At 52.4% G+C, this 26479-nt stretch overlaps 1 protein-coding gene across 13 annotated transcripts in view; it reads right to left on the bottom strand.

Annotated features, from left to right (window-relative positions):
* ING5 (inhibitor of growth family member 5) overlaps window positions 1-11005 on the bottom strand; it is a 29131-nt gene extending 18126 nt beyond the window's left edge. For 4 of the 13 annotated variants that reach the window (XR_010129785.1, XR_008677581.2, XR_008677582.2 and 1 more), the window contains exons 1-4: window positions 10466-10595; window positions 7045-7116; window positions 2388-2554; window positions 133-244 (exon numbers count right to left, since the gene is read on the bottom strand). Coding sequence is in view for 4 of the 13 variants with exons in the window: in XM_031007173.3 (XP_030863033.1) it covers window positions 133-244; window positions 2388-2554; window positions 7045-7116; window positions 10466-10502 (388 nt within the window). In the remaining 9 variants the exon portion in view is untranslated. Of the gene's footprint in view, window positions 1-132; window positions 245-2387; window positions 2555-7044; window positions 7117-7430; window positions 7619-8683; window positions 10258-10465 lie in introns of those variants that run through there. The other 9 variants (XR_008677578.2, XR_008677579.2, XM_055380015.2 and 6 more) reach the window with 6 other exon arrangements.
* Window positions 11006-26479: the final 15474 nt, after the last annotated feature.

Raw genomic sequence — 26479 nt, 5'->3', positions numbered from 1 at the left:
CCTGCAAGACAAGGTTTACCCAAATATGATACTTACCCTAGTGATCATACTTTAATGATTTACCGTGACAAAACTCTTCAAAACTCCATAGTTAACGGTAATAAAATAAAGAAAAAAAATTAACAGACTTGCTTTTTAACCCTCGCCCTCCGGAGCTTTCAAAATCACTGCCCTCCATCTTGTCCTTCAGATCTGCCTCAAAGCGCGCCAGGTCTGCATCAAGCCTTCGAATGTGTTTATCCACCTACAAAAGGATACCCAAAGTCTTATTTTAAAGTAAAACCAAAACTCCTCAGAATCACGAATGTACAAAAGTATCCACCAGGAAACACCTTCTTGCCCTCTAATTGAGTCTCCAATGAACAAACCTCTGCTAAAACAAGGCCCACTATTTCAAAGTCCATGCAAGGGTCTTGTGCTTTTTCTGCATATTTTGACATTGCAATGGAATAAATCCCATTTAGGGAAAAGACATGAGTGTGGGCAATAATGAGAAGCAGAGTTGTGAAATGCAGTGAACAAGGCCTGGGATAGCCGACACTGAACCCTACTTTAAAATATGGCTACCTGGAGGCCAGGTGCAGCGGCTCACACCTGTAATCCCAGCACTTTGGGAGGTCGAGGCAGTCTGCTCACCTGAGGTCAGGAGTTCAAAACCAGCCTGACCAACATGGTAAAATCCCATCTCTAAAATAAATACAAAAATTAGGGCAGGCGCGGTGGCTCACGCCTGTAGTCCCAGCACTCTGGGAGACCGAGGCGGGTGGATCATTTGAGGTCAGGAATTCAAGACCAGCCTGGCCAACATGGCAAAACCCCATCTCTATTAAAAATACAGGCCAGGCACGGTGGCTCATACCTGTAATCCCAGCACTTTGGGAGGCTGAGGCAGGTGAATCACCTGAGGTCGGGAGTTCGGGACCAGCCTGACCAACATGGAGCAACCCCATCTCTACCAAAAATACAAAATTAGCCGGGCTTGGTGGCACATGCCTGTAATCCCAGCTGCTCAGGAGGCTGAAGCCAGAGAATCGCTTGAACCCAGGAGGCAGAGGTTGCAGTGAGCCAAGATCGTGGCATTGCACTCCAGCCTGAGCAACAAGAGCGAAGCTCTGTCTCAAAAAAAAACCAAAAACAAAAAACAAAAATTAGCCTGTTGGTAGTGGTGCACACCTGTAATCCCAACTACTTAGGAGGCTGAGGCAGGAGAATCGCTTGAGCCTGGGAAGTGGAGGTTGCAGTGAACTGCAACCGTGCCACTGCAACCTGTTCTGGGTGACACAGTGAGGCCCTGTCTCAAAAACTAAATAAATAATACAAAAATAAAAAAATAAAACTACAAAAATTAGCCAGGCTTCGTGGTGGGTGACTGTAATCCTAGCTACTCAGGAGGCTGAGGCAGAAGAATTGCTTGAACCTGCGAGGCACAGGTTGCAGTGAGCCGAGATCGCACCATTGCACTCCAGCCTGGGCAACAAGAGCAAAAGTCCATCTCAAAAATAATAATAATAATAAAGTATGGCTACTGCATGCCTGTAATCTCAGCTACTCGGGAGACTGAGGCAGGAGAATCGCTTAAACCCAGGAGGTGGAGGTTGCAATGAGCCGTGATCACACCACTGCACTCCAGCCTGGGCGACAGAGCAAGACTCTGTCTCAAAAAAAAAATAAATAAATAAAATTTAAAAATAAAATAAAATATGGCCACCTGGAGGTCGGGCACGGTGGCTCACGCCTGTAATCTCAGTATTTTGGGAGGCTGAGGCGAGTGGATCACTTGAAGTCAGGAGTTCGAGACCAGCATGGCCAACAGGGTGAAACCCCATCTCTTCTAAAAATATAAAAATTAGCTGGGCGTGGTGCTGCATGCCTGTAATCACAGCTACTCGGGAGGCTAAGGCACAAGAATCACTTGAGCCTAGGAGGCGGAGGTTGCACTGAGCTGAAATCACACCACTGTACTCCAGCGTGGACGACAAAGTGAGAGTGTCTCAAAAAAAACCCAAATGGTTCCTCCGAGCAGATACACAAACAAAAAGGGCCCAGAAAAAAAAAAAAAAAAAAAAAACAGGGATGGTCCTACATGAAGTGTATTCCGTCTGCACTTCCTCCAGCAGCGTCAGCTACCAAAGCCAGCCTTCCACTTGGCTATGCCCATTTCCAGGCAGTTTTTACATTTTGTTGCATGAGAGGCAGGAATAGAGGTCAGAGGAAGAGCGATGGCCCCCGCCCCACCCTCGCCATCTCGTAGGTCTGTGCGGTCAGCGGCACTCTGTCATCGCCGAGAAAGCCGTGGCCCCCGCCCCGCCCTCACCATCTCGTAGGTCTGTGCGGTCAGCGGCACTCTGTCATCGCCGAGAAAGCCGTGGCCCCCGCCCCGCCCTCACCATCTCGTAGGTCTGCATGGCCAGCTGCACTTTGTCATCACTGTATTCCTTGCACTTGCTGTAGGCGTTCTGGATCTTCTGCAGGCGCTCCACGCGCTGGTCTGGAGACAGCGTCTTCACCGTGGAGATGTACTCTGCAGCCAGGATGTCAATCTCTGCTTTCTTATCTGATGGAGAAATGGGGGAAAAGCTAGCCCTGCACAAGACACCATGATGTGCTCACCAGACTGGCAACAACTAAAGTCAGCCAACACCAAGTTGTGGCAAAGATGTAGGCTGACATGAACTCACGCTGTGCTGGTGGGAGCGCAAGTGGGCAGAACCATTCTGCACACACAGTCTGGGATCGTGTGGATGTGCAGACTTTACGGCAATGTGCCCAGGACAGTCCCAGCTCTGAATGTTACACAGCAAGTGGTCACAGTGCCCTCTTCGACTCTCAAACATCCTGTGTGAATAATTTGTAGTCACCTTTCCTATGACCTGGCATACTACTCTTTTTTCCCTTTTCTTTTTTTCTGGTAGAGCAGTCAAGAAAGAACACACTACTCTTAAATACCCTAAACAAACCTTACGTCACCTAAAGAAATCCACACGGGAAACATTCCTAAGAGCAGAAAACAGAAAACAACCCAAATGTTCAATCCTCAGTAAAATGGAGAAATAAGCTGTGGTCCCTTCAGACAAGAGAGTGCTACTCAGCAACAAAAAGAGCAAACTACAGCCACACGCAGCAACACGGATGATTCCCACAGAAGGTGACATTGAGCAAAAAGAGCAAGAAACAAAAGAAAACATACTGGATGATTCCATTAATACGAAGGGCAGAAACAGACACAACTCTTAACCCTTCGGTTTAGAGGGGTAAGAAAACTAGGCCAGGCGTGGTGGCTCACGCCTGTAATCTCAGCACTTTGGGAGGCCGAGGCGGGCGGATCACGAGGTCAGGAGATCGAGACCACCCTGGCTAACACGGTGAAACCCAATCTCTACTAAAAATACAAAAAATTAGCCGGGTGTGGTGGCGGGCGCCTATAGTCCCAGCTACTTGGGAGGCTGAGGCAGGAGAATGGCGTGAATCCAGGAGGCGGGGCTTGAAGTGAGCCAAGATAGCGCCACTGCAGTCCGGCCTGGGCAAAAGAGCAAGACTCCATCTCAAAAAAAAAAAAAAAGAAAAGAAAACTGTTGATGGCCACGCACGGCGGCTCACGCCTGTGATCCCAGCACTTTGGGAGGCCAAGGCAGGAGGATCACAAGGTTAAGAGATGGAAACCATCCTGGCCAATGTGGTGAAACCCCGTCTCTTCTAAAAATACAAAAATTAGCTGGGCATGGTGTTACGTGCCTATAGTCCCAGCTACTCAGGAGGCTGAGGCAGGAGAATCACTTGCACCCAGGAGGCAGAGGTTGCAGTGAGCCGAGACCGTGCCACTGCACTCCAGCCTGATGGTAAAGCGAGACTCCGTCTCAGAAAAAAAAAAGAAAACTACTGTTAAAGGTGGAAGGTGACTGTCACCAAACTCAGGATGGTCACCCCTTGGTTGGGGAGGGGTGTCATGACTAGGAGGGTCACAAAGGCCTTCAGGTGCCAAAGGGCTTGATTTCTCCATCTCGGTAGCAGAAAACAGAGAGGTTCACCTGGTAATAATTGTTAAGCAATCTATAATTGTTGCACATTCATTTCCTGAATATATGTTACATTTCACAATAAAATAACTCTCTGTATTCCCTAGTCAAGATGCTGTACCTAAGGAAAAAAACACAGCTATCTCAGTCTTGCAAAACATGTGCCCAGGCCGGGCGTGGTACTCACGTCTGTAATCCCAGCACTTTGGGAGGCCAAGGCGGGTGGATCACCTGAGGTCAGGAGTTCGAGACCAGCCTGACCAACATGGAGAAACCCCGTCTCTACTTAAAATACAAAAAATTACCAGGGTGTGGTGGCGCATGCCTGTAATCCCAGATACTCGGGAAGCTGAGGCAGGAGAATTGCTTGAACCCGGGAGGCGGAGGTTGCGGTGAGCTGAGATCGTGCCATTGCACTCCAGCCTGGACAACAAGAGCGAAACTCCATCTCAAAAAAAAAAAAAAACAAACCTGTGCCCAGCATAATGAATAAAAAATCTCAGGCCAGGCACAGTGGCTCACGCCTGTAATACCAGCACTTTGGGAGGCCAAGGCGGGCAGATCGCCTGAGGTTGAGAGTTTGAGACCAACCTGATCAACATGGAGAAACCCCATCTCTATTAAAAATACAAAATTAGCTGGGCATGATGGCGCATGCCTGTAATCCCAGCTACTCGGGAGGCTGAGGCAGGAGAATCACTTGAACCTGGGAGGCAGAGGTTGTGTTGAGCCAAGATCGCGCCATCGCACGCCAGCCTGGGCAACAAGAGTGAAACTCCATCACAAAAAAAAAAAAAAAAAAAAAATTCCCACACCAAAACACATTACCATGAAATTTAAAACTTCAGAGATAAAGGAAACATCTCAAAAACTTCTGAATAGGAATAACAATGAAAAAATAGATCACACATATAAAGGACCAAGAATCCAAACAGCACCAGATTTTCTGCAGCAACGTGGAAGCTAGGAGACAAGGCAGCAATGTCGCCAACTTCCTGAGTGAAAACAATTGTCAACCTAGGATTCTATACCCAACCAAACTATCAGCTGAGTATGACGCTAGAACAAACACATTTTCAGACATGCAATGTTACAAGAAAATCTACCTTCCTTTTTTTCTTTTTTTTTTTGAGATGGAGTTTCACTCTTGTTGCCCAGGGTGGAGTGCAATGGTGCCATCTCCAGGTGCAACCTCCGCCTCCAGGTTCAAGTGATTCTCCTGCCTCAGCCTCCCAATTAGCTGGGATTACAGGCGTGCGCCACCACACCTGGCTAATTTTGTATTTTTAGTAGAGACGGGGTTTCTCCATGTCAATCAGGCTGGTCTCGAACTCCTGACCTCAGGTGATCTGCCCACCTCAGCCTCCCAAAGTGCTGGGATTACAGGCATGAGCCACTGCGCCTGGCCAAGAAAATCTACCTTCCTACGTGCCTTTTTTTCAGGAACCTACCAAAGGAAAGGCTCTATCAAAACAGGAGAGCAAGGGCAAAAAGAAGACATTTAAGATTCAGGGAAGAGGGTCCCACACTGAAGAGGGGTGAAAGGAGATCCCAGGAAAACCTCAGGGCAACAAGTGTGCAGTTGGCACGGAAACAATCAGGACTGTGGCCTCCAGGATAGAGGGCTCCGCGGAAAGAAAACACACACAGAACTGTCAGGGTAGACAGCCTGACAGACCACACGGAAAAGCCCAGCTGGGGAGATAAGGGTCGAATGCAGAAAACAAAGCCAACAAACAGGGTCATGAGTAACTCTAAGAAATACACAAAGTTATTCCAAAGAGGTCATATAAGCACAGCAGGTGGCATGGCTCAGTGTTAAAGTACCTACACAGCTGCCCAATGGAAGTCCCATCACTGGTCTCACCACAAATTCTAACAAACTACAGCCAGGAGACGGGGGAGCCAGGTGAGGGCATGTGAGGGTGTGGGGGCCACTGGAGAAGTACAGCTGCCTGTGCCATATACGGCTGAACAACGTCTAAAACTGACGAGAGATAAAATAAGAAACAGCAACAAAAACATGTTGTTTAGAAACAGGGAGTTTAAGGGCTGGGCGCGGTGGCTCATGCCTGTAATCCCAGCACTTTGGGAGGCCTAGGCAGGCGGATCATGAGGTCAGTAGATCAAGACCACCCTGGCTAACATGGTGAACATGGTGAAACCCTGTCTCTACTAAAAATACAAAAAATTAGCCGGGTGTGGTGGCATGTGACTGTAGTCCCAGCTACTCAGGAGGCTGAGGCAGGAGAATCACTTGAACCCGGGAGGTGGAGGTTGCAGTGAGCCAAGATCGTGCCACTGCACTCTAGCCTGGGCGACAGAGTGAGACTCTGTCTCAAAAAAAAAAAAAAAAAGAAAAAAAGAAACGGAGTTAGGGCCAGGCGAGGTGGCTCACGCTTGTAATCCCAGCACTTTGGGAGGCTGAGGCGGGCAGATCATGAGGTGAGGAGATCAAGACCATCCTGGCTAACACGGTGAAACCCTGCCTCTACTAAAAATACAAAAAAAAAATTAGCCAGGCGTGGTGGCGGGCACCTGTAGTCCCAGCTACTCAGGAGGCTGAGGCAAGAGAATGGTGTGAACCCAGGAGGCAGAGCTTGCAGTGAGCCGAGATCGCGCCACTGCACTCCGGACTGGGCGACAAAGCGAGACTCCGTCTCAAAAAAAAAGAAACGGAGTTAAATATCAAAAGGCCAAAAAGTACTACCAAACTTTTAAAACAATGCACGCACTACACAGTTTGAAAATTGAAAATATTTGAAAGAAAAAATTGGCAATAAATATTTTGATTGGAAAGGGTGATGGTTATAAAAACGTCATATAAAGATGTGTAAGAACCCAAGAAACAATGTGGCTTCGAAAGTATCAACACCTACTGCAAGACACTGAGTGATACCCACGGCCCAGGGCTAGGCCAATGCCCCACTAACCCGGGTCCCCTCAAAACCCTCTGCCCCCAGCCTTCAGGAGCTGCTGGCTCCCACCCGTCAGAACCCAGTTCTGGTTGTACCCAGAGGTCTGAACCCACCTTCCGTCCTCTGGTCCAGCTCTCGCATCAGCTGGAAGTTCCTCTGAAGTTCGCAGGGAAGGTTCTCGATACCTGAAACGCAAAAACACAGAAGCCATGTACCTCTCAGCAGCAGGACAAAAATTCACCTCCAAAGGTTTTTTGTCTTTTTTTTGAGACGGAGTTTCACTCTTGTTGCCCAGGCTGGAGTGCAGTGGTGCGATCTTGGCTCACTGCAACCTACACCTCCCAGGTTCAAGTGATTCTCACGCCTCCGCCTCCTGAGTAGCTGGGATTACAGGCACATGCCACCATGCCCGGCTGGTTTTTGTACTTTTAGTAGAGACGGGGTTTCACAAGGTTGGCCAGGCTTGTCTCAAACTCCTGACCTCAGGTGATCCGCCCACCTCGGCCTCTCAAAGTGCTGGGATTACAGGTGTGAGCCACCAGGACTGGCCAAAAGTTTTATACTGCTGCCCTGGTCCCGCGGTGAGCCGGGCGCCGCCGAGCCGTCTGCCTGCCTGGAGGCGGCCACCCGCGCCTGGCGCGGCCTGCGGGAGCGCGGCGAGGCGGTACCGCTGGGCCCTGGAGTGCCGGCCCTGGTGGCCAACGGCTTCCTGGCCCTGGACATGGCTGCCAATCGGCTGTGGGTGACTCCCGGGGAGCGGGAGCCCGCAGTGGCGCCGGACTTTGTGCCCTTCGTGCAGCTGCGCCCGCTGAGCGCGCTGGCTGAAGCTGGAGAGGCGGTGCTGCTGCTGCGGGAGGGGCTGCTGCGCCGCGTGCGTTGCCTGCAGCTGGGGTCCCCAGGTCCTGGCCCCGTGGCCGCCGGCCCCGGGCCCGCCTCCGTCTCTGGCCTTGCCGCGGGGTCCGGCCGCGACTGCGTGCTGCTGCAAGAGGACTTTCTGGCGCACAGGGGCCGACCCCACGTCTACCTGCAGCGCATCCAGCTCAACAACCCCACGGAGCGCGCGGCCGCGCTGCAGACTGTGAGGCCCACTGCCGGCCCAGCCCCCAAGGCCTTCACCAGTACCCTGGAGAAGGTCGGAGACCATCAGTTCCTCCTCTACTCAGGCCGGTCCCCACCTACGCCCACTGGGTTGGTGCACCTGGTGGTGGTGGCCGCCAAGAAGCTGGTGAACCGCCTCCAAGTGGCTCCCAAGACGCAGCTGGATGAGACGGTGCTGTGAGTGGTGCACGTCTCTGGCCCCATTAACCCCCAGGTGCTCAAAAGCAAAGCAGCCAAGGAGCTCAAGGCGCTGCAGGACTTGGCACGGAAGTCTACAAGCCCACTCTGTATTCTGTCTCTGTCAGGGTTTGCGGAGCGGAAGGATTGTGATCTCATTTTTAGACTCAGGTACCAAACAGTGCTGACAAGAGGCTGTGTGCACACTTCAGAAGCTGTCAGAAGTCAAAGAAGGGAGAGCGAAACTTGGAAACCAACAGCACAGGCAGGGGAGGCCAACTGACCCCACCCTCTAGGCTACCCCACCTCAGTGAGCAGCATCCTCCAAGGCTCAAGCCAAAATCCCCTGGGTCCTCCTTGATCTTCCCCTACTTTACCCAGAAATCCAGTGCATCGAGCAGTGTAGCCACGCTGCCCACGCGACTTTATGCAAGGATAGAAATGTTTCCTCTCTCGGACGGGCGTGGTGGCTCATACCTGTAATCCCAGCACTTTGGGAGATCAAGACAGGCAAATCAGTTGAGGTCAGGAGTTCAAGACCAGCCTGGCCAACATGGTGAAACCCCGTCTCTACTAAAAATACAAAAATTATCCAGGTGTGGTGGTGCACAGCTACAGTCCCAGCTACTCGGGAGGCTAGGGCATGAGAATTGCTTGAACCTGGGAGGTGGAGGTTGCAGTGTGCTGAGATCATACCCTCCAACCTGGGCAACAGGGTGAGACTCCATTTCAAAAAAAACAAAAAAAGAAAAAGAAAAGAAATGTTCTGTCTCCGAGCTGCCCAAGACAGTGGCGGCCATAGGGAGCTACTGGGCACTGGAAATGGGACTAACGCCATTCAATTTTTAATTTTACTTAAATAGTCCCTGTGGCTAGCGCAACCATTCCCCACAGTCTGCCAGGAGGACCCCCGTGCCGCTTTCCCGTCTGCTTTGTTACCCCCTAGACGAAGCCAACCTCCGCCCCCTGCACAGCTGACACTGGCTCCTAAGAGGGGCTGCCTCCTCCAGTCTTGGCCACCCTCCCATCTGCTGTTCACAGTTACCAAGCAATCATTTTAAACCTAACTCTATCTTACGCATCTGATGCTTCCAGCCCCAGTGTTTTCCCAGCTCCCCTAGAGGACAGAAGCACAGCCTCCCGGCTGGCACAGCCTCCCAGACACACACAAAGTCAACCCTCCTTGGGAGGCCAGCCCACTGGCTGGGCACCAGGATAGAGAAGGCCTCCCCTCCAGCGTGCTCCCCAGCTTGACTCTTCTACCCAGGGAACCCCCCACTACTCAGACCCCCAAGAGACAGCGGAGCACATGAACAGAATCGGGCGTCCCTCTAGGGCAGCGGTCTCCAGCTCCAGGCCACGGCTCACTCGCCACTGTCTCAGCCCCTGGGCGGGTGCCAGGCCGAAGACCATGAGGATCCCCAGTGCAGCGCCCCCACAAAGGCCCTCCAGAGCCACCCGGCACAACCCCAAACACCGCGACCCCAAAGCTGTGCCCATCCCGGGCCGACGTCAGGGGTCCCGCGTGGGGTCTGCCCCTCTACGAGCGGGAGACCCTGAGCAGCCTGCTCGGCAGCGCTGGGCCTTCCCTGGTGTGTAAAGTGAGGGAAAGCACCGTCCGCTCAGCCGCTGGGGGCGCCGACCTGCTGCCACCTGGAAACAACACAGCCCGCCCACCAGGGCCGACTCGGCACCGCCCTCCCCGCCTCCGCGCCGCAGTCCCCAGTGCCGGGGAGAGACGCCCCGCGGCCCGCACGCCCTCCCCAGCCGCGGTCACACAAGAGGCCGGCGCACACGGGCGCACAGCCAGGCGGAGGCCCAGACCCCGGAGCCCCCAAGGCCCGGAGCCCCGCAGCGAGCGCCAGCTCCTCCTGCAGACGGGACAGGGACGGGCGGGACCTTGCGGGGCCGGGGCCGGAGCTGGGGGCGGAGATGAGGCGGGGCCTGGGTAGGGGCGGGACCTAAGGTGTGGGCGGGGTCGAGGCCGCAAGCCCCGCCCAGCACCGCCAAGCCCCGCCCCGCCGTGACGCACCTGGAATTGGCGCGACCCAGCCGGCGGGACCCCCCGCGCCCGCCCCCCGCGCCCTCCCCTCCCTTGCGGCCCTGCCCCGCCCCGTCCGCGCGCCCCCCGTCGCGCCCGGCCGCGCCCGCCGCCCTCCCGAGCCTACGGGGTCTGCATGCGGTGCCCGGCGCGCGGGGGGCTGCGGCACGGAGGACTCCGCGTGGGCGGCGGGCGCGGGGCCCGTGGGGCGCGCTTACTGTCCAGATAGTGCTCCAAGTACATGGCGGTCGCCATCTTCGTCCGCGGCCGCGCTCGGGGTCTGCGCGGGCGGGCGGTGCCGCGGGAGGCGGGGGCGGGGCGGTGCCAGCGCGCTCACTATTCATGAGTCGCGCGCGCTGATTGGTCGCGCCCGGGGGCGGGGTCGGACACGCCTTTCAGCTTCCGGCGGGCGGCGGGCTGCGGGGCCCGGGCGGAGGTTGTGGCAGCGGCGTCGGGCAGCGAGCAGGACCCAGGGCCGCAGCGGATCGGAGGCCGAGGAGGAGCAGGGGTTCCCGGCCCCACCGCCCGGCGTGCGGCCCAGGGCACCCAGGTGGGCGCCTCCCCTCCGCACCTGCCAGCGACCCCTGGGCCACCAAACGCAATCACGTGGTCCCGGGGACCTCACGCCCGTCCTGACGGCGCCCACGCGACCCCTGCTCCCGGCCGGGTCCCGGACAGGCCGCCACGAGGCCCTCCCTTCCCGAAGGCTCCTTGGGACCTGTCTGGCTCAGCGCCTTCCCCCCCGACCCCGAGTCCCCGGGGCCTCAGCCCGGCCTGAGCCGAGGGCGGGCACCGCGTGGCCCGGGCGAGCTGCCCCTCCCTCAGGGCCTGGGCCCTGGCGCCCTTCCCCCGCCAACACCGCCCCTTCCCTCAGAGGAAAGCGGCCGCCCCGCCCAGCACCAGTGAGGGCACTGGCTCCTTTGCTGCCACCTCTCGAGGCAGGCAGGACCCGCACCATCTGGATGCCTTAGCCGAAAAGGCACGTGCGGCAGTATGATATAGTTAATAAGATGGCGTGCAAAGGTGTGCCGTAAGATGCATGCAAAAATACTGGAGAAGGCCGGCGCGCTGGCGCATGCCTGTAATCCCATCACTTTGGGAGGCCGAGGCCGGCGGATCACTTGGGGCCAGGAGTTAGAGACCAGCCTGGCCAACGTGTTGAAACCCCGACTCTACTAAATATACAAAAAAAAAAAAAATTAGCCAAGCGTGGTGGCGCACGCCTGTAGTCCCAGCTACTCCGGAGGCTGAGCCCGGGAGGCGGAGGTTGTAGTGAGCTGAGATCGCGTCTGCACTCCAGCCTGGGCGACAGAGCAAGACTCTTGTCTCCCAAAAAAAAAGAAAATTTTAAGAAAAAAAAAATACTGGAGGAACATAATTAAAATATGTTTCAGACTCGACACGGTGGCTCACGCCTGTAATCCCAACACTTTGGGAGGCCGAGGCGGGCGGATCACTTGAGGGCAGGAATTTGAGACCAGCCTGGCCAACGTGGCGAAATCATGTCTCTACTAAAAATACAAAAATTACCCGGGCGTGGTGGCGGGCGCCTGTACTCCCAGCTACTCGGAGACTGAGGCAGGAAAATTACTTGAACTTGGGAGAGGGAGGTTGCAGTGAGAAGAGATCACGTAACTGCACTGCAGCTTGGGTGAGAAGAGCAAGACTCCGTCTCAAAATAATAATAATAATACAAAAACTAGCCGGGCATGGTGGCAAGTACCTGTAATCCCAGGTACTCGGGAGGCTGAAGCAGGAGAATCGCTTGAGCTTGGGAGGCGGAGGTTGCAGTGAGCCGAGATTGCACCACTGCACTCCAGCCTGGGCAGCAGAGCAAGATTCCATCTCTAAAATAAAATAGGGCAGGCGCGGTGGCTCACTCCCGTAATTCCAGCACTTTGGGAGGCCAAGGCGGGAGGATCACGAGGTCGGGAGATTGAGACCATCCTGCCTAACACGGTGAAACCCCGTCTCTACTAAAACTACAAAAAAATTAGCTGGGCATGGTGGCGGGCGCCTGTAATCCCAGCTACTCGGGAGGCCGAGGCAGGAGAATGGCGTGAACCCGGAAGGCCGAGCTTGCAGTGAGCCGAGATCGTGCCATTGCAGTCCAGCCTGGGCGACAGAGCAAGACTCCGTCCCCAAAAAACAAAACAAAACAAAACAGAAACAAAACTTAGCCGGGCATAATGGCTGGTGCCTGTAATCCTAGCTACCCAGGAGGCTGAGGAAGGAGAATCACTTGAACCTGGTACGTGGAGGTGGCAGTGAGCCGAGATCTTGCCACTGCACTCCAGCCTGGGTGACCGAGCGAGACTCCATCTTAAAATATAAAATAAAATAATTAAAAATGTTTAAATATTAGTCTTTGGGGTGATTCTTCTCTGCCTCCAAACTGTAGCATCATCATGCAGTGCTCCCCAGTACCCATGTCACTCCTCTTCCCACTTCACCGCTGGACGCCCCCAAGCTGGGGATCAAACTCATCTCTGGCAGGTCTTTCATGGGTGAGGTGTGTGTCACTCCCCAGTCCTGTCTCCACTCCCTGTGATCTCAAGAGGACGTCCCAAAGGCTCCCCGAGCCCCAAGAACTGATGACCACTAGATGTAAAGCATAGGCCCCAGAACCCCCTGCCCCACCCCCAGCCACATCCTTGACTTCCGAGATGCAACGTTGCTGGTCACACAAATTAGCGTAACCTGATCAAAGGAGCGGTACTTTCATTATTTAAAATGCATTTTTAAAGATATTAAGCCAGCTGCTGTGACTCAAATCCATATGATCACCATGAGAGGCTGAGGTGGGAGGATGGCTTGAGCCCAGGAGGTCTAGGCTGCAGTGAGCCATGATCAAACCACTGTACTCTTGCCTGGGTGACGGAGACCCCCATCTAAAAAAACAAGCTATGTCCCCCTTGGTGGACTCTTCCCTAAACCCCAGTCAAATATTGAAAACCAGAAATAATGTTGTTGCCACTATTATGTTCATTATAAAAATTCAGGCCAAGCATGGTGGCTCACGCCTGTAATCCCAGCACTTTGGAAGGATGAGGTGGGTGGGTGGATCACCTGAGGTCGGGAGTTTGAGACCAGCCTGACCAACATGGAGAAACCCAGTCTCTACTAAAAATACAAAATTAGCCAGGCGTGGTGGGCACGGGCCTGCAATCTCAGCTGCTCGGGAGCCTGAGGCAGGAGAATCATTTGAACCTAGGAGGCAGAGGATGCAGTGAGCTGAGGTCATGCCATTGGACTCCAGCCTGGGCTACAAGAGCAAAACTCCCCACCCCCGAAAAAAAAAATTCAGCTGGGGTGGTGGCTCACGCCTGTAATCCCAGCACTTTGGGAGGCCAAGGTGGGTGGATCACCTGAGGTCGGGAGTTCGAGACCAGCCTGACCAATACAGAGAAACCCCATCTCTATTAAAAATACAAAATTAGCTGGTTGTGGTGGTAGCTGCCTGTAATCCCAGCTACTTGGGAAGGTGAGGCAGGAGAATCACTTGAACCCAGGAGGCAGAGGCTGCGGTGAGCCAAAATCATGCCATTGCATTCCAGCCTGGGCAACAAGAGCAAGACTCTGTCTCAAAAACAAAAAAATTAAACAATACAGGAACTTGTAGCTTCCCACCTCCCCAGGGAGCAGGACTGTGATTGCCTTGTTCAGCTTTCAGTCCTCATGTCAGCAGTTTGAGTGCATCCTTACTGGCCTCATTTATAGACTATTTTTCCATCAGTTTTAGGTTTATTGAAAAGTTGAACAGAAAGTAGAGTTCTCATACACTCCTCCACACACACACACACAGAGATTCCTCTATTATAAACATTTTGCATTAATGTGATACATTTGTTACAATTGATGAAACAATATTGATACTTTTTTTTTTTTTTGAGACCTCAAATTAGCTGGGCTTGGCTCACTGCAAGCTCCACCTCCCGGGTCCACGCCATTCTCCTGCCTCAGCCTCCTGAGTAGCTGGAACTACAGGTACCCGCCACCATGCCCGGCTAATTTTTTGTATTTTTAGTAGAGACGGGGGTTTCACCGTGTTAGCCAGGATGATCTTGATCTCCTGACCTCGTGATCCTCCTGCCTTGGCCTCCCAAAGTGCTGGGATTACAGGCGTGAGCCACAGCGCCAGGCCCCTGATACATTATTATTAACCAAAGTCCATCATTATTTCCATAAGGGTTCATTCTGTCTTGTGCTTTTTTTTTTTTTTTTTTTTTTTTTTGAGATGGAGCCTGGCTTCTTCGCCCAGGATGGAGTGCAGTGGTGCAATCTTGGCTTACTATAACCTCCGCCTTCTGGGTTCCAGCGATTCTCCTGCCTCAGCCTCCCAAGTAGCTGGGATTACAGGCAGGCACCACCACGCCTGGCTAAGTTTTATATTTTAAGCAGAGATGGGGTTTCACCCTGTTGGCCAGGCTGGTTTCAAACTCCTAAACTTAGGTGATCCACTGGCATCAGCCTTCCAAAGTGTTGGGATTACGGGCGTGAGCCACCACGCCCAGTGCCTTGTGCATTCTTATAGGTTTTGACAAATGTATAATGTCAGCTACCCCCCATTACATGTCATACAGCATAGTTTTGTGGCCCTAAAAATCCCCTGCGCTTCCCGATTCATCCCTCTCCCCCTCCCCTGAAGCCCCTGGCAACCACTGATCATTTTACTGTTTCCAGTTTGCTTTTTCCAGAATGTCATGTAATTGGAATCATACAGTATGAGCCTTTTCAGAATGGCTTCTTTCACTCAGCAATATGCATTTAAGGTCCCAGCGTGACTTTCCGCGGCTTAATAGCTAGTTCATGTTTAATTTGAAAAATATCCCAACGTCCGGATGTTCCACAGTTTACCCATGTACTTTTTTTTTTTTTTTTTGAGACGGAGTCTCGCTCTGTCACCCAGGCTGGAGTGCAGTGGCAGGATCTCGGCTCACTGCAAGCTCTGCCTCCCGGGTTCACGCCATTCTCCTGCCTCAGCCTCCCGAGTAGCTGGGACTACAGGCGCCCGACACCACGCCTGTCTAATTCTTTGTATTTTTAGTACAGATGGGGTTTCACCGTGTTAGCCAGGATGGTCTCGATCTCCTGGCCTTGTGTTCCGCCTGCCCCGGCCTCCCAAAGTGCTGGGATTGCAGGCGGGAGCCACCGCCCCTGGCCATCCATGTACTTATCAAAGAGCATCTTGGTTACTTCCAATTTTTGGTTATTATTATTTTATTATTATTTTGAAATGGAGTCTGTCTCTCTGTCACCCAAGCTGGAGTGCCGTGGCGCAATCTCGGCTCACTGCAACCTCCGCCTCCTGGGTTAAAGCGATTCTCCTGCCTCTTCCTCCCAAGCAGCTGGGATTACAGGTGCCTGCCACCGTGCCCAGCTATTTTGTATTTTTAGTAGAGACAAGGTTTCGCCACGTTGGCCAGGATGGTCTCTATCTCTTGACCTTGTGATCTGCCCGCCTCAGCCTCCCAAAGTGCCGGGATGACAGGCGTGAGCCACTGCGCCCGTCCTGAGCCACCACGCCCAGCCTTGGTTATTATTATTTTTAGAGTCAGGGTCTTGCTCTGTCACCCAGGCTGAAGTGCAGTGGCACAATCATGGCTCATGCAGCCTCGACCTCCTGGGTTCAATGGACCTGTTGCCTCAGCCCTGAATATCTGGGACTACAAGCACACACCATGACACCCGGCTAATTTTTAATTTTTTTTCTGTAGAGTTGGGGTATCTATGTTGCCCAGGCTGGTCTCCAACTCCTGGGTTCAAGCACTCCTCCAGCCTCAGCCTCCCCAAGTGCTGGGATTACAGACATGAGCCACCGCACCCAGCACTTTTGCCCATTTTTTCATGGGGTTGTTCTTTTATTGACTCACCATTTTTCTACTACTTTTCATTTTGTTTTGTTTTTTGTTTTGGAGGGTTTTTGTTTGTTTTTGTTTTTGAGATGGAGTCTTGCACTGTCACCCCGGCTGGAGTGCAGTGGCGAGATCCCGGCTTGTTGCAGCCTCCACCTCCCAGGTTCAAGCGATTCTCCAGCCTTGGCCTCCCAAGTAGCTAGGATTACAGGCGCCCACCACCACACCCGGCTAATTTTTTGTATTTTTAGTAGACACAGGGTTTCACTATGTTGGCCAGGCTGGTCTCGAACTCCTCACCTCGTGATCTGCCCGCCTCGGCCTTCCAAAGTGGTGGGATTACAGGCATGAGACACCGAGCCCAGCCTGTTTTGTTTTTTGAGACAGGATCTCACATTGTCGCCTAGGCTGGAGGACAGTGGTGTGATCACAGTTCACTGCAGCTTGACCTCCTGGGCTCAAGCAATTCTCTTGCCTTGGCCTCCGCAAATGCTGGGACTATAGGTATAAGCTGCCGCACCCAGCCTGACTTACATTTTTAGCTGAATACTCCTTGTGAGCATCTGGCCCTGCTTTACGCACCCTGCTTTGTCCCACTGACTAGATCTATTTCATTGTAGTGGTGTATCAGACTTTAACAACCTCTTTACAGATGTTCCCAATATTTCAGTATCATAAATCATGCTCTAATGAACATGGCTATACATATAACTGCAAGTGTCTGTTCCCATTATGTATCACCACCTTACAGACCCCTGAAAACTTAGTGGTTTAAAAGAACCATTTTTTTTAGACGGAATCTTGCTCTGTCACCCAGGCTGGAGTGCGGTGGCACGATCTCGGCTCACTGCAACCTCCACCTCCTGGGTTCAAGCAATTCTGCTGCCTCAGCCTCCTGAGTAGGTGGGACTACAGGCGCGTGCCATCATGCCTAGCTAATTTTTGTATTTTTAGTAGAGATGGGCTTTCACCAAATTGGCCAGGCTGGTCTTGAACTCCTGACCTTGTGATCCACCCACCTTGGCCTCCCAAAGTGCTGGGATTACAGGCGTGAGCCACCGCGCCACCAAGAACTATTTTGTTATATGTGACAGCGTGCCAGGAATTTCAGCAGCTCCACCAGGTGACCGTCCTGTCCAGTGTGACAGAACAGAGATCACTGGGGTGGCTGGAAGGCTGATGTCAGCGGGCACCATGGGCCAGAACACCCACATGTGGCCTCTCCAGCACAGCAGTCTCAGTAGCAGCGGGTCTCACAGAGTCCCAGGAGGCTGGGGTGGAAGCCACCGGCTCTTGTGACCTCACTTTGGTAGCCCTAAGACATCACCTCACTACATTCTATTGGTCAACCAAGTCACTGGGGCCGACCCAGGTTGAATGGGAGAAACATTATACCTACAACTAACAATGGGAGGAGGAGCAAGAATACCACATTGTCTTACCAGTCCTTTTTTTTTGAGACGGAGTCTTGCTCTGTCGCCAGGCTGGAGTGCGGTGGTGCAATCTCGGCTCACTGCAATCTCCTCCTCCTGGGTTCAAGCGATTCTCCTGCCTCAGCCTCCCAAGTAGCTGGGACTACAGGCACGCACCACCATGCCCAGATAATTTATTGTATTTTTAGTAGAGACGGGGTTTTACCATGTTGGCCAGGATGATCTCGATCTCTTGACCTCGTGATCCGCCCTCCTCGGCCTCCCAAAGTGCTGGGATTACAGGCGTGAGCCGTCTCGCCCGGCCTGCAGTACCGTTTCTAATAATTTATTCTCAAGAACTGGTAGGGCCGGGCGCAGTGGCTCACGCCTGTAATCCCAGCACTTTGGGAGGCCAAGGAGGGCGGATCACAAGGTCAAGAGATCGAGACCATCCTGGCCAACATGGTAAAACCCCGTCTCTACTAAAAATACAATAAATTAGCCGGGCATGGTGGTACGTGCCTGTAGTCCCAGCTACTTGGGAGGCTGAGGCAGGAGAATCGCTTGAACCCAGGAGGCGGAGGTTACAGTGAGCCGAGATCACACCATTGATCAGCCTGGGCGACAGAGCGAGACTCCGTCTCATAAAAAAAAAAAAAAAAAAAAGAAAAAGAAAAAAAGAAATGGTACTGCAGGCTCAGAGAGTACTGCACTTTTTTTTTTTTTTTTTGAGACAGAGTCACTGTGTTGCCCAGGCTGGGGTACAGTGGTGCGATCTCGGCTCACTGCAACCTCTGCCTCCCAGATTCAAGTGATTCTCCTGCCTCAGCCTCCCTAGTAGGTGGGACTACAGGTGCCCGCCACCAAGCCCTACCAATTTTTTTTGTATTTTTAGTAGAGACCGGTTTTCACTATGTTGGCCAGGCTGGTCTCGAACTCCTGACCTCATCATCCACTCGCCTCGGCCTCCCAAAGTGCTAGGATTACAGGTGTGAGCCACCATGCCTGGCCGAGTATTGCACATTTTAAGTGCTGATACTTTTAAATGAATTGCCCAAAGGGAAGGTTATACCAACCGGCATGGCCACTGGTTGCTTTCCATACTTCTGTCAACCCTAGATTTCATCAGGCTTTTTAAATGTTTAACCTTCGCTAACTCATTAGAGGGGGAAAATGCCAACCTTAAATATTTTAATCACATTTATTTCATTTTAGGTGAAGCTAAACTTTTTTTTAACATATTTGTTGCCTATTTGTAGTTCTGTCCTTTTCTCCTTTATATCTTTTACTGATTCTTTTTTTTTTTTTTTTTTTTTGAGACGGAGTCTCGCGCTTTTGCCCAGGCTGGAGTGCAGTGGTGTGATCTTGGCTCACTGCAAGCTCCGCCTCCCAGGTTCACGCCATTCTCCTGCCTCAGCCTCCCGAGTAGCTGGGACTACAGGCGCCCGCCACCACGCCTGGCTAATTTTTTGTATTTTTAGTAGAGACGGGGTTTCACCATGTTAGCCAGGATGGTCTCGATCTGCTGACCTTGTGATCCACCCGCCTCGGTCTCCCAAAGTGCTGGGATTACAGGCGTGAGCCACCGTGCCTGGCCATCTTTTACTGATTTTCTGTGTAGAAACTGGTCTTCATGTATTTTGTCTAAAAAAAAAAAAAAATCTTTATTATTAAGGGTTATTGGCCCTCACATATCACATATTAAATATAACTCTCCCAGAGATCAATTTGTCTTCTTTCATTCACACACACAAAACTGGCAAACCCTTTTGAAGGGACCCTGTTTTAGAAACTGCCAGAGAGGGCCAGGCGCAGTGGCTCATGCCTGTAATCCCAGCAATTTAGGAGGCCAAGGCAGGTGGATCACCTGAGGTCAGGAGTTCGAGACCAGCCTGGCCAACATGGTGAAACACCCCGTCTCTACTAAAAATACAAAATTAGCCAGGCATGGTGGTGGGTGCCTGTAATCCCTGCTACTTGGGAGGCTGAGGCAAGCGAATCCCTTGAACCTGGGAGGCAGAGGTTGCAGTGAGCCGAGACTGCACCACTGCACTCCAGTCTGGATAACAAGAGCAAAACTCTGTTTTGAAAAAAAAAGAAGAAAAAGAAACTGCCAGGGAGACGGCTCCCTTACTGCCCCTCTCGTGCCTGCTGCGGTCTGCTTAGAGCAGGTTTCTCAACCTTGGCACAAGGGACACTTTGGGTCTGATGACACTTCGCTGTGTGAGGCCACGTTGTGCTACATAGGACGTTTCCCCAGCATCCCTGGCCTACACCTACTAGATGCTGTTAGCACCCCCACCCCAATCCAAATGTCCCCAGACATCACTGCATGTCCTCTTGGGGGACAAAACCACCCCCAGTTGAGAACCAGTGCTTCAGAGGAAGGCTAAGTTACTCTAACAAAGAAACTCAATGAAATACAGTGGCTTAGATAAGAAACTCAATGAAAACTCAATGAAACTCAATGAAATACAGTGGCTTAGATAAGATAGAATCGTGGCTGGGTGCGGTGGCTCACGCCTATAATCCCAGCACTTTGGGAGGCTGAGGTGGATCACGAGGTCAGGAGTTCGAGACCAGCCTGGCCAACATAGTGAAATCCCATCTCTACTAAAAATACAAAAATTAGCCGGGCGTGGTGGCACGAGCCTGTAATCCCAGCTACTCGGGAGGCTGAGGCAGGAGAATTGCTTGAACCTGGGAGGTGGAGGTTGCAGTGAGCCGAGACTGCACCACCGCACTCCAGCCTGGGCGACAGAGCAAGACTCAGTCTCAAAAAAAAAAAAAAGAGTTGTATTTCTCAGTGTAACAACTCCAATGTGAACAGGCGGGGCAGCACACTCCTTGGGGCCCGTCAGGGACCCACATTCCTTCTTGTATGGTGTCTGTCCACAAAGGGCCTTGCCATCGTCTGCCTGGTCAAGGCTGGGTTGCAACAAGGGGTATGTCGGAGAGCGCAGGGGATGCAAGCCTGCTGTGTGAAGGTCCACATGCCACATCTACCTGCAAGGAGGGTTGGGAGTTTAGCAGAGCAGCAAGTACCAGCACAACTCGAAGCTCCCGGGAGCAGGTGAGGGCACGGACTGAACTGTGTCCCTCCAAATTCCTGTGTCGAAGCCCTGACCCCCAACGTGACTGTAGATAGGGCCCTTAACGAGCTTTGCTTTTTTTTTTTTTTTTTTTTTGAGACAGTCTCGCCCTGTCGCCCAGGCTGGAGTGCAATAGGGCGATCTCAGCTGCAACCTCCGCCTCCTGGGTTCAAGCAATTCTCCTGCCTCAGCCTCCTGAGTAGCTGGGATTACAGGCGCCCGTCACCACACCCAGCTAATTTGTGTATGTTTAGTAGAGACGGGGTTTCACCACGTTGGCCAGGCTGGTCTCCAGCTCCTGATCTCGTGATCTGCCCGCCTCGGCCTCCCAAAGTGCTGAGATTACAGGCGAGAGCCAACGCGCCTGGCCAAGGAGCTAATTAAGGTTAAATGAAGTCCTAATGTGATGGGACCAACAGTTTTCATGTGTCTGCTGCACAGTTAACAGGCCCATGATGCTCAGACAGCAGGGTTTGCAGCAGAGAAAGAGTTTAACAAACAGAGAAAGAGTTTAACAAGGCCCAGGTGAGGAGGTGAAAGGAGACCGCTCCTCAAATACATCTCCCTGAGGAGTTCTGAGCTAAGGTTTTTAAGGGGATCATGGAAGGTGAGGGGGCTGGAAAATGGGGGCCGCTGATTGGCCAGGGTAAGGACGATGATTCACTAGAATATGGAAACTGCAGTCCTTGCTGAGTCAGCTCCTGTGGGGTCCTTCAGAGCAGCTGGCATCAGTACTTTCACCGGTATGCAGGGGCCTGAAAGAATCTCAGGCTGGGCGTGGTGGCTCATGCCTGCAATCCCAGGGCTTCAGGAGGCCGAGGCAGGATGACTGCTTGGGCCCACCAGTTCAAGACCAGCCTGGGCAACAGGGCAAGACCCCGTCGCTATTTAAAAAAAAAAAAAAAAAGCCAGATGTGTGTGCCTGTAGTTCCAGATACTTCAGATGCTGAGGCAGGAGGATCACTCGAGACCAGAACCTCAAGGCTGCAGTGAGCTATGATTGTGCCACTGCACTTCAGCCTGAACAAGAGTGAGACCCTGTCTCTAAAAAGAAAAAAAAATTAAAATAAAAAAAAACTCAAAGGGAAAAGTTAAGGTTTCATAATGTTCAAGTTGTTATCTCTGGAGCAGTTAAGGGTAACCGTAATCTTATAACAAGAGTCTACCTGATTCTGAGGCACGAGGCGCCAGCTCAGAGGGGCTCACCACATGACTGGTGCTGCGTGTGCTGCAAGCTCGGTTATTCCATTTCCCCCTCCCCTCTTCCTTGATTAATTTTGTGTTTTTAGTGACGGTTTTCTTTTTTTATATTTTTTAAAAAATTGAGACAAGGTCTCACTCTGTCACCTGGGCTGGAGTGCAGTGGCGCAACCATGGCTCACTGCAGCCTCAACCTCCTAGGCTCAAGTGATCCTCCCACCTCAGCTTCCCAAGTAGCTGGGACTATAGGCACGCCCACCTATTTATTTTGTAGAGATAAATAAATCTACAAATAAGTCTATGTTGCCCAGGCTGGTCTCAAACTCCTGAGCTCAAGCAATCTACCAGCCTCCCAAAGTGCTGGGATTGTAGGTGTGAGCCACCATGCCTGGCCAGGGATGGTTTCAATAAGGGTGCGACCCTAATCCGATAGGGCTGGTACCCTCATGAGAAAAGGAAGAGGTACCAGAGCATTCTCTTTGCTATGTGCAACTCTAAAAGACAGCCCTTACCAGGCAGCAATCTGTCGGGCACCTTAATCTTGGACTTCCAGCCAATAAATGCCTATTGCTTCAGTTCCCCAGTCTAAGGTAGTTTGTTGTGAGAGCCCGAGCCCACTGACAGTGAGAAAGACTTTATTCCCTGTGTGGTGGAAGTTGCAGCACGCTAAGAAACAGGGACTAGCAAAAGAGCTTTCCTGCTCCTTCAGTTTTTTTGTTTTTGTGTTTTTTTTTTTGAGACAGTGTCTCACTCTGTCACCCAGGCTGCAGTGCAGTGGCATGATCTCAGCTCACTGCAACCTCTACCTCCCAGGTTCAAGTGATTCTCCTGTCTCAACCTCCCAAGCAGCTGGGATTACAGGCATGTGCCACCACACCCAGCTAATTTTTGTATTTTTAGTAGAGACAGGGTTTCACCATGTTGTCTAGGCTGGTCTTGAACTCCTGACCTCAAATGATTCACCCACCTCGGCCTCCCAAAGTGCTGGGATTACAGGTCTCAGCCACTATACCCAGGTCCTTTTTTTTTAATGGAAAATCTCAAACTCAAGAAAGCAGAGAACCTGGCTGGGCGCGCTGGCTCACGCCTGTAATCCCAGCACTTTGGGAGGCTGAGGCGGGTGGACTCACCTGAGGTCAGGAGTTCAAGACCAGCCTGGCCAACATGGTGAAATCCTGTCTCTACTAAAAATACAAAAAATTAGCCGGGTGTTGTGGCGGGCGCCTGTAAATCCCAGCCACACAGACCCTCCTATGCCCATGCCAGGGCTGAGGTCAGCAGGCTGGGGTGTGGCAGTCATCCTTTGATCACGCAGGAACACCAAGAGAACTGCTAGGATGTGGACCAACCTGATGTCACTGAGTCACGGGAGCAGCTCCTGCCTGCCTAACACTGGACTTCATGTCATGTCAGATGATTAAATATCTTAATGCTGCGAGCCACAGGAGGCCGGCTGGCGTTCTGCTACCTGTGCTAAAAGGTATCCTAAGAGAGGTACACCATGCTGGAATAGGCAAAAGCAAACCTGTTTCTTGTACCTTAGTAACGCACTTCAAGGGGCTTATGTGCTTGAGCAATTCCTGCAGTCAAATGGGCCCTCCACCCCCCAGTACACAAGGCCCAGCTGGCCAGATTCCCTCCATCTTCACCCTCCTCCCCTGTCCCAGGGGAGCCAGGAAAGCCAGGCATCCACCAAGGCAGATGCGCTGTGTCCCTCTGCATCAGCCTGCTGAGTCCTCCTGGACCTGATGAGAGGCAGGACCGCAGCCTTGCCCAGCCCCGGGAAGGTGGTCTTCCTTCCTACAATCCCCTTCATCCTCTGGAAGGCAACAAGATGGAATTTTATAAGGAGACATCAATCAGAAAAAAGGATATTACTTTTATTACTTATCTATGTAAGGGAATAGTAAGTACTATTCTTAGTACTTGTAAGCGTTCGCTAGGTTGTGCTTTGGTAACAAAGGATCCCGAAGTCTCAGTGACTCGAAATCATGATGGTTTACTTCTTGCTGGTGCTGCCCATCAGCTACAATGGCTGTACTTCATGGGCCTTTGTTACAGGATCTGGGGTGAAAAATCAGCCCTCACTGTGCACATGCTGTGTTCATGTTGGGGGCAGAAGGGGAGGGACCAAACCACAAAACACCCTTTAAAGCTTCTGCCTGAACAGGGCACATGACAGCAGACTACTTTACATTACCATTTGGAAGTCTCACCGCTAAGCTTGACGTAAAGGAAGAAAGGGTAGGCCAGGTGCAGTGGTTCATGTCTGTAATCCCAGCACTTAGTGAGGCTGACGTGGGTGGATCACCCGAGGTCAGGAATTCGAGACCAGCCTGGCAAACACGGTGAAACCCCATCTCTACTAATACAAAAATTAGCTGGGCGTGGTGGCAGGTGCCTGTAATCTCAGCTACTTGGGAGGTTGATGCAGGAGAATAGGTTGAACCCGGGAAGTGGAGGTTGCAGTGAGCCAAGATCATGCCATTGCACTCCACTCTGGGCCACAAGACAGAAACTCCGTCTCAAAAAAAAAAAAATTAAATTAAAAAATAAATTGGCCGGGCGCAGTGGCTCACGCCTGTAATCTCAGCACTTTGGGAGGCTGAGATGGGCGGATCATGAGGTCAGGAGATCGAGACCATCCCGGCTAACACGGTGAAACCCCGTCTCTACTAAAAAATACAAAAAAAATTAGCCGGGCATGATGGTGGGCACCTGTAGTCCCAGCTAGTGGTGAGGCTGAGGCAGGAGAATGGGATGAACCCGGGAGGTGGAGCTTGCAGTGAGCCGAGATTGCGCCACTGCACTCCAGCCTGGGCAACAGAGCAAGACTTCATCTCAAAAAAATAAAATAAAAATACAAAAATTAGCCGGGCATGGTGGTGGGCGCCTGTAATCCCAGCTACTCAGGAGGCTGAGGCAGGAGAATAGCTTGAACCCGGGAGGTGGAGGGTGCAGTGAGCTGAGATCGCGCCACTGCACTCCAGCCTGGGCGACAGAGCAGGACTCCGTCTCAAATAAAATAAAAGCAATAAAAGTAAATTAAAAAGGAAAAAAGGGCATAACTGGTAATAACAATATAACCCATATCCTTCCAGAACCCCAAACTGAACTGGGGAGGCTTCAGTCTGGAAAACATAAAGCTACTCTAGGTATGCAATGATAATATAATCGCAGGCTTACACAAATGCTGGGAGTAAAGTCCGGGAAATTGTTGCCAATGACCTCAGCCCAAAGCACTGAAGCTGGGTGGCGGTCTCAAGAGCTCATGGGGAAAAACCAATGCAAACTCAACACTTAGAAAGCTACCAGCAATTTCTTGGTCTACATCAGAGAGGCAGGTGGTTCTCAAAACAGAGAACAGCTTTGAATTTCATCTATATTTCTGGCTGAGGGTGCCTCCCAAGAATAATCGCCTCGAAAGGTAAGAGTGCCTCGTCTGGTAGACTGTAATCCAGGGCTACACAGATGATTCTGGGAAATGCAGTTCCTACCATTTCTTCTGCTAAGCAGAGAAAGTGATGTCTAGCTGACAACTGACAATATGGCACATATAGATAGTAGTATTTTAGATATCTAAAATAACAAAAAGTCTCACCTGAGAAATGTCCAAGCAGCCTGATATCCCTAAGATAACAGCAAACACTACTGGGCGCTTTCTAGATACCGGGGACACTTCGCGGGACTTTTTCCACCTCTCTATGGCAGAGACAGTTTTTCCTATTATCATCATGACCCACATTTCAGAGGAGTTGGAGGCATGGAAAGAGGAAACAACTTGCCCGTTCTCTCTCCGTGCTATAATTTGTATACATCATCTTTTAAAACGGACTTTTCGGCCAGGCGCGGTGGCTCACGCCTGTAATCCCAGCACTCTGGGAGGCCGAGGCGGGCAGATCACGAGGTCAGATCAAGACCATCCTGGCTAACACGGTGAAACCCCGTCTCTACTAAAAATACAAAAAATTAGCCGGACATGGTGGCGGCCGCCTGCAGTCCCAGCTACTCGGGAGGCTGAGGCAGCAGAATGGCGTGAACCCAGGAGGTGGAGCTTGCAGTGAGCAGAGATCGCGCCACTGCACTCCAGCCTGGGTGAAAGAGCGAGACTCTGTCTCAAACAAACAAAAACAACAACAAAAACACCCACACGGACTTTCCAGAGCCCTGCAGTTTTGCGCTTCAGGGACAACAGTGAACATTTATCGATCCCATGGTTTTCCTCCAATTGCCACGTGGCCAGTGTCTACACAGCCCCCTATCCTGCCCCTGCTGTCAAACACAGCGTTTCCAGAACGCAGTCGTGCTGGGCTCCAGGTGAGCTTTGGGAGGAGCCCCGGCTGAGCCCCTGCACTGGGCCCCGCGCTTCGGGAAGCATCTCGCTCGTTCGTCTCGCGCGCCGCGTGACCGGAGCCCTCGCGCTGGCAGCGGGCACCGCAGGGCCCTGAGAGTCGGGCCCGCTGCGCGCAGCCAGGGGCCAACGAGAGCCGACGCTGGGCGGGCAGCGCCCGGGAGCCCCTCCGACCCTGCGCTCCCCTCCTCCGCGCCCTGACCCCGCGTCTCCGGCCGTCCGGCCCGCGCCGCGTCACCTCCCCTCCCGGAGCGAAGGGCCCTGCTCGCCCGAGCACGGAGGCCCGCACGGGCCACGGGGCCCCAGTTTCCGCCCCGGAAGC

This window comes from Gorilla gorilla, chromosome 11 (assembly GCF_029281585.2).
Source record: "Gorilla gorilla gorilla isolate KB3781 chromosome 11, NHGRI_mGorGor1-v2.1_pri, whole genome shotgun sequence".
Lineage (NCBI taxonomy): Eukaryota > Metazoa > Chordata > Mammalia > Primates > Hominidae > Gorilla > Gorilla gorilla.
The sequence above is the reverse complement of the archived record's forward strand: the minus strand, read 5'-3'. Positions and strand labels throughout refer to the sequence as shown.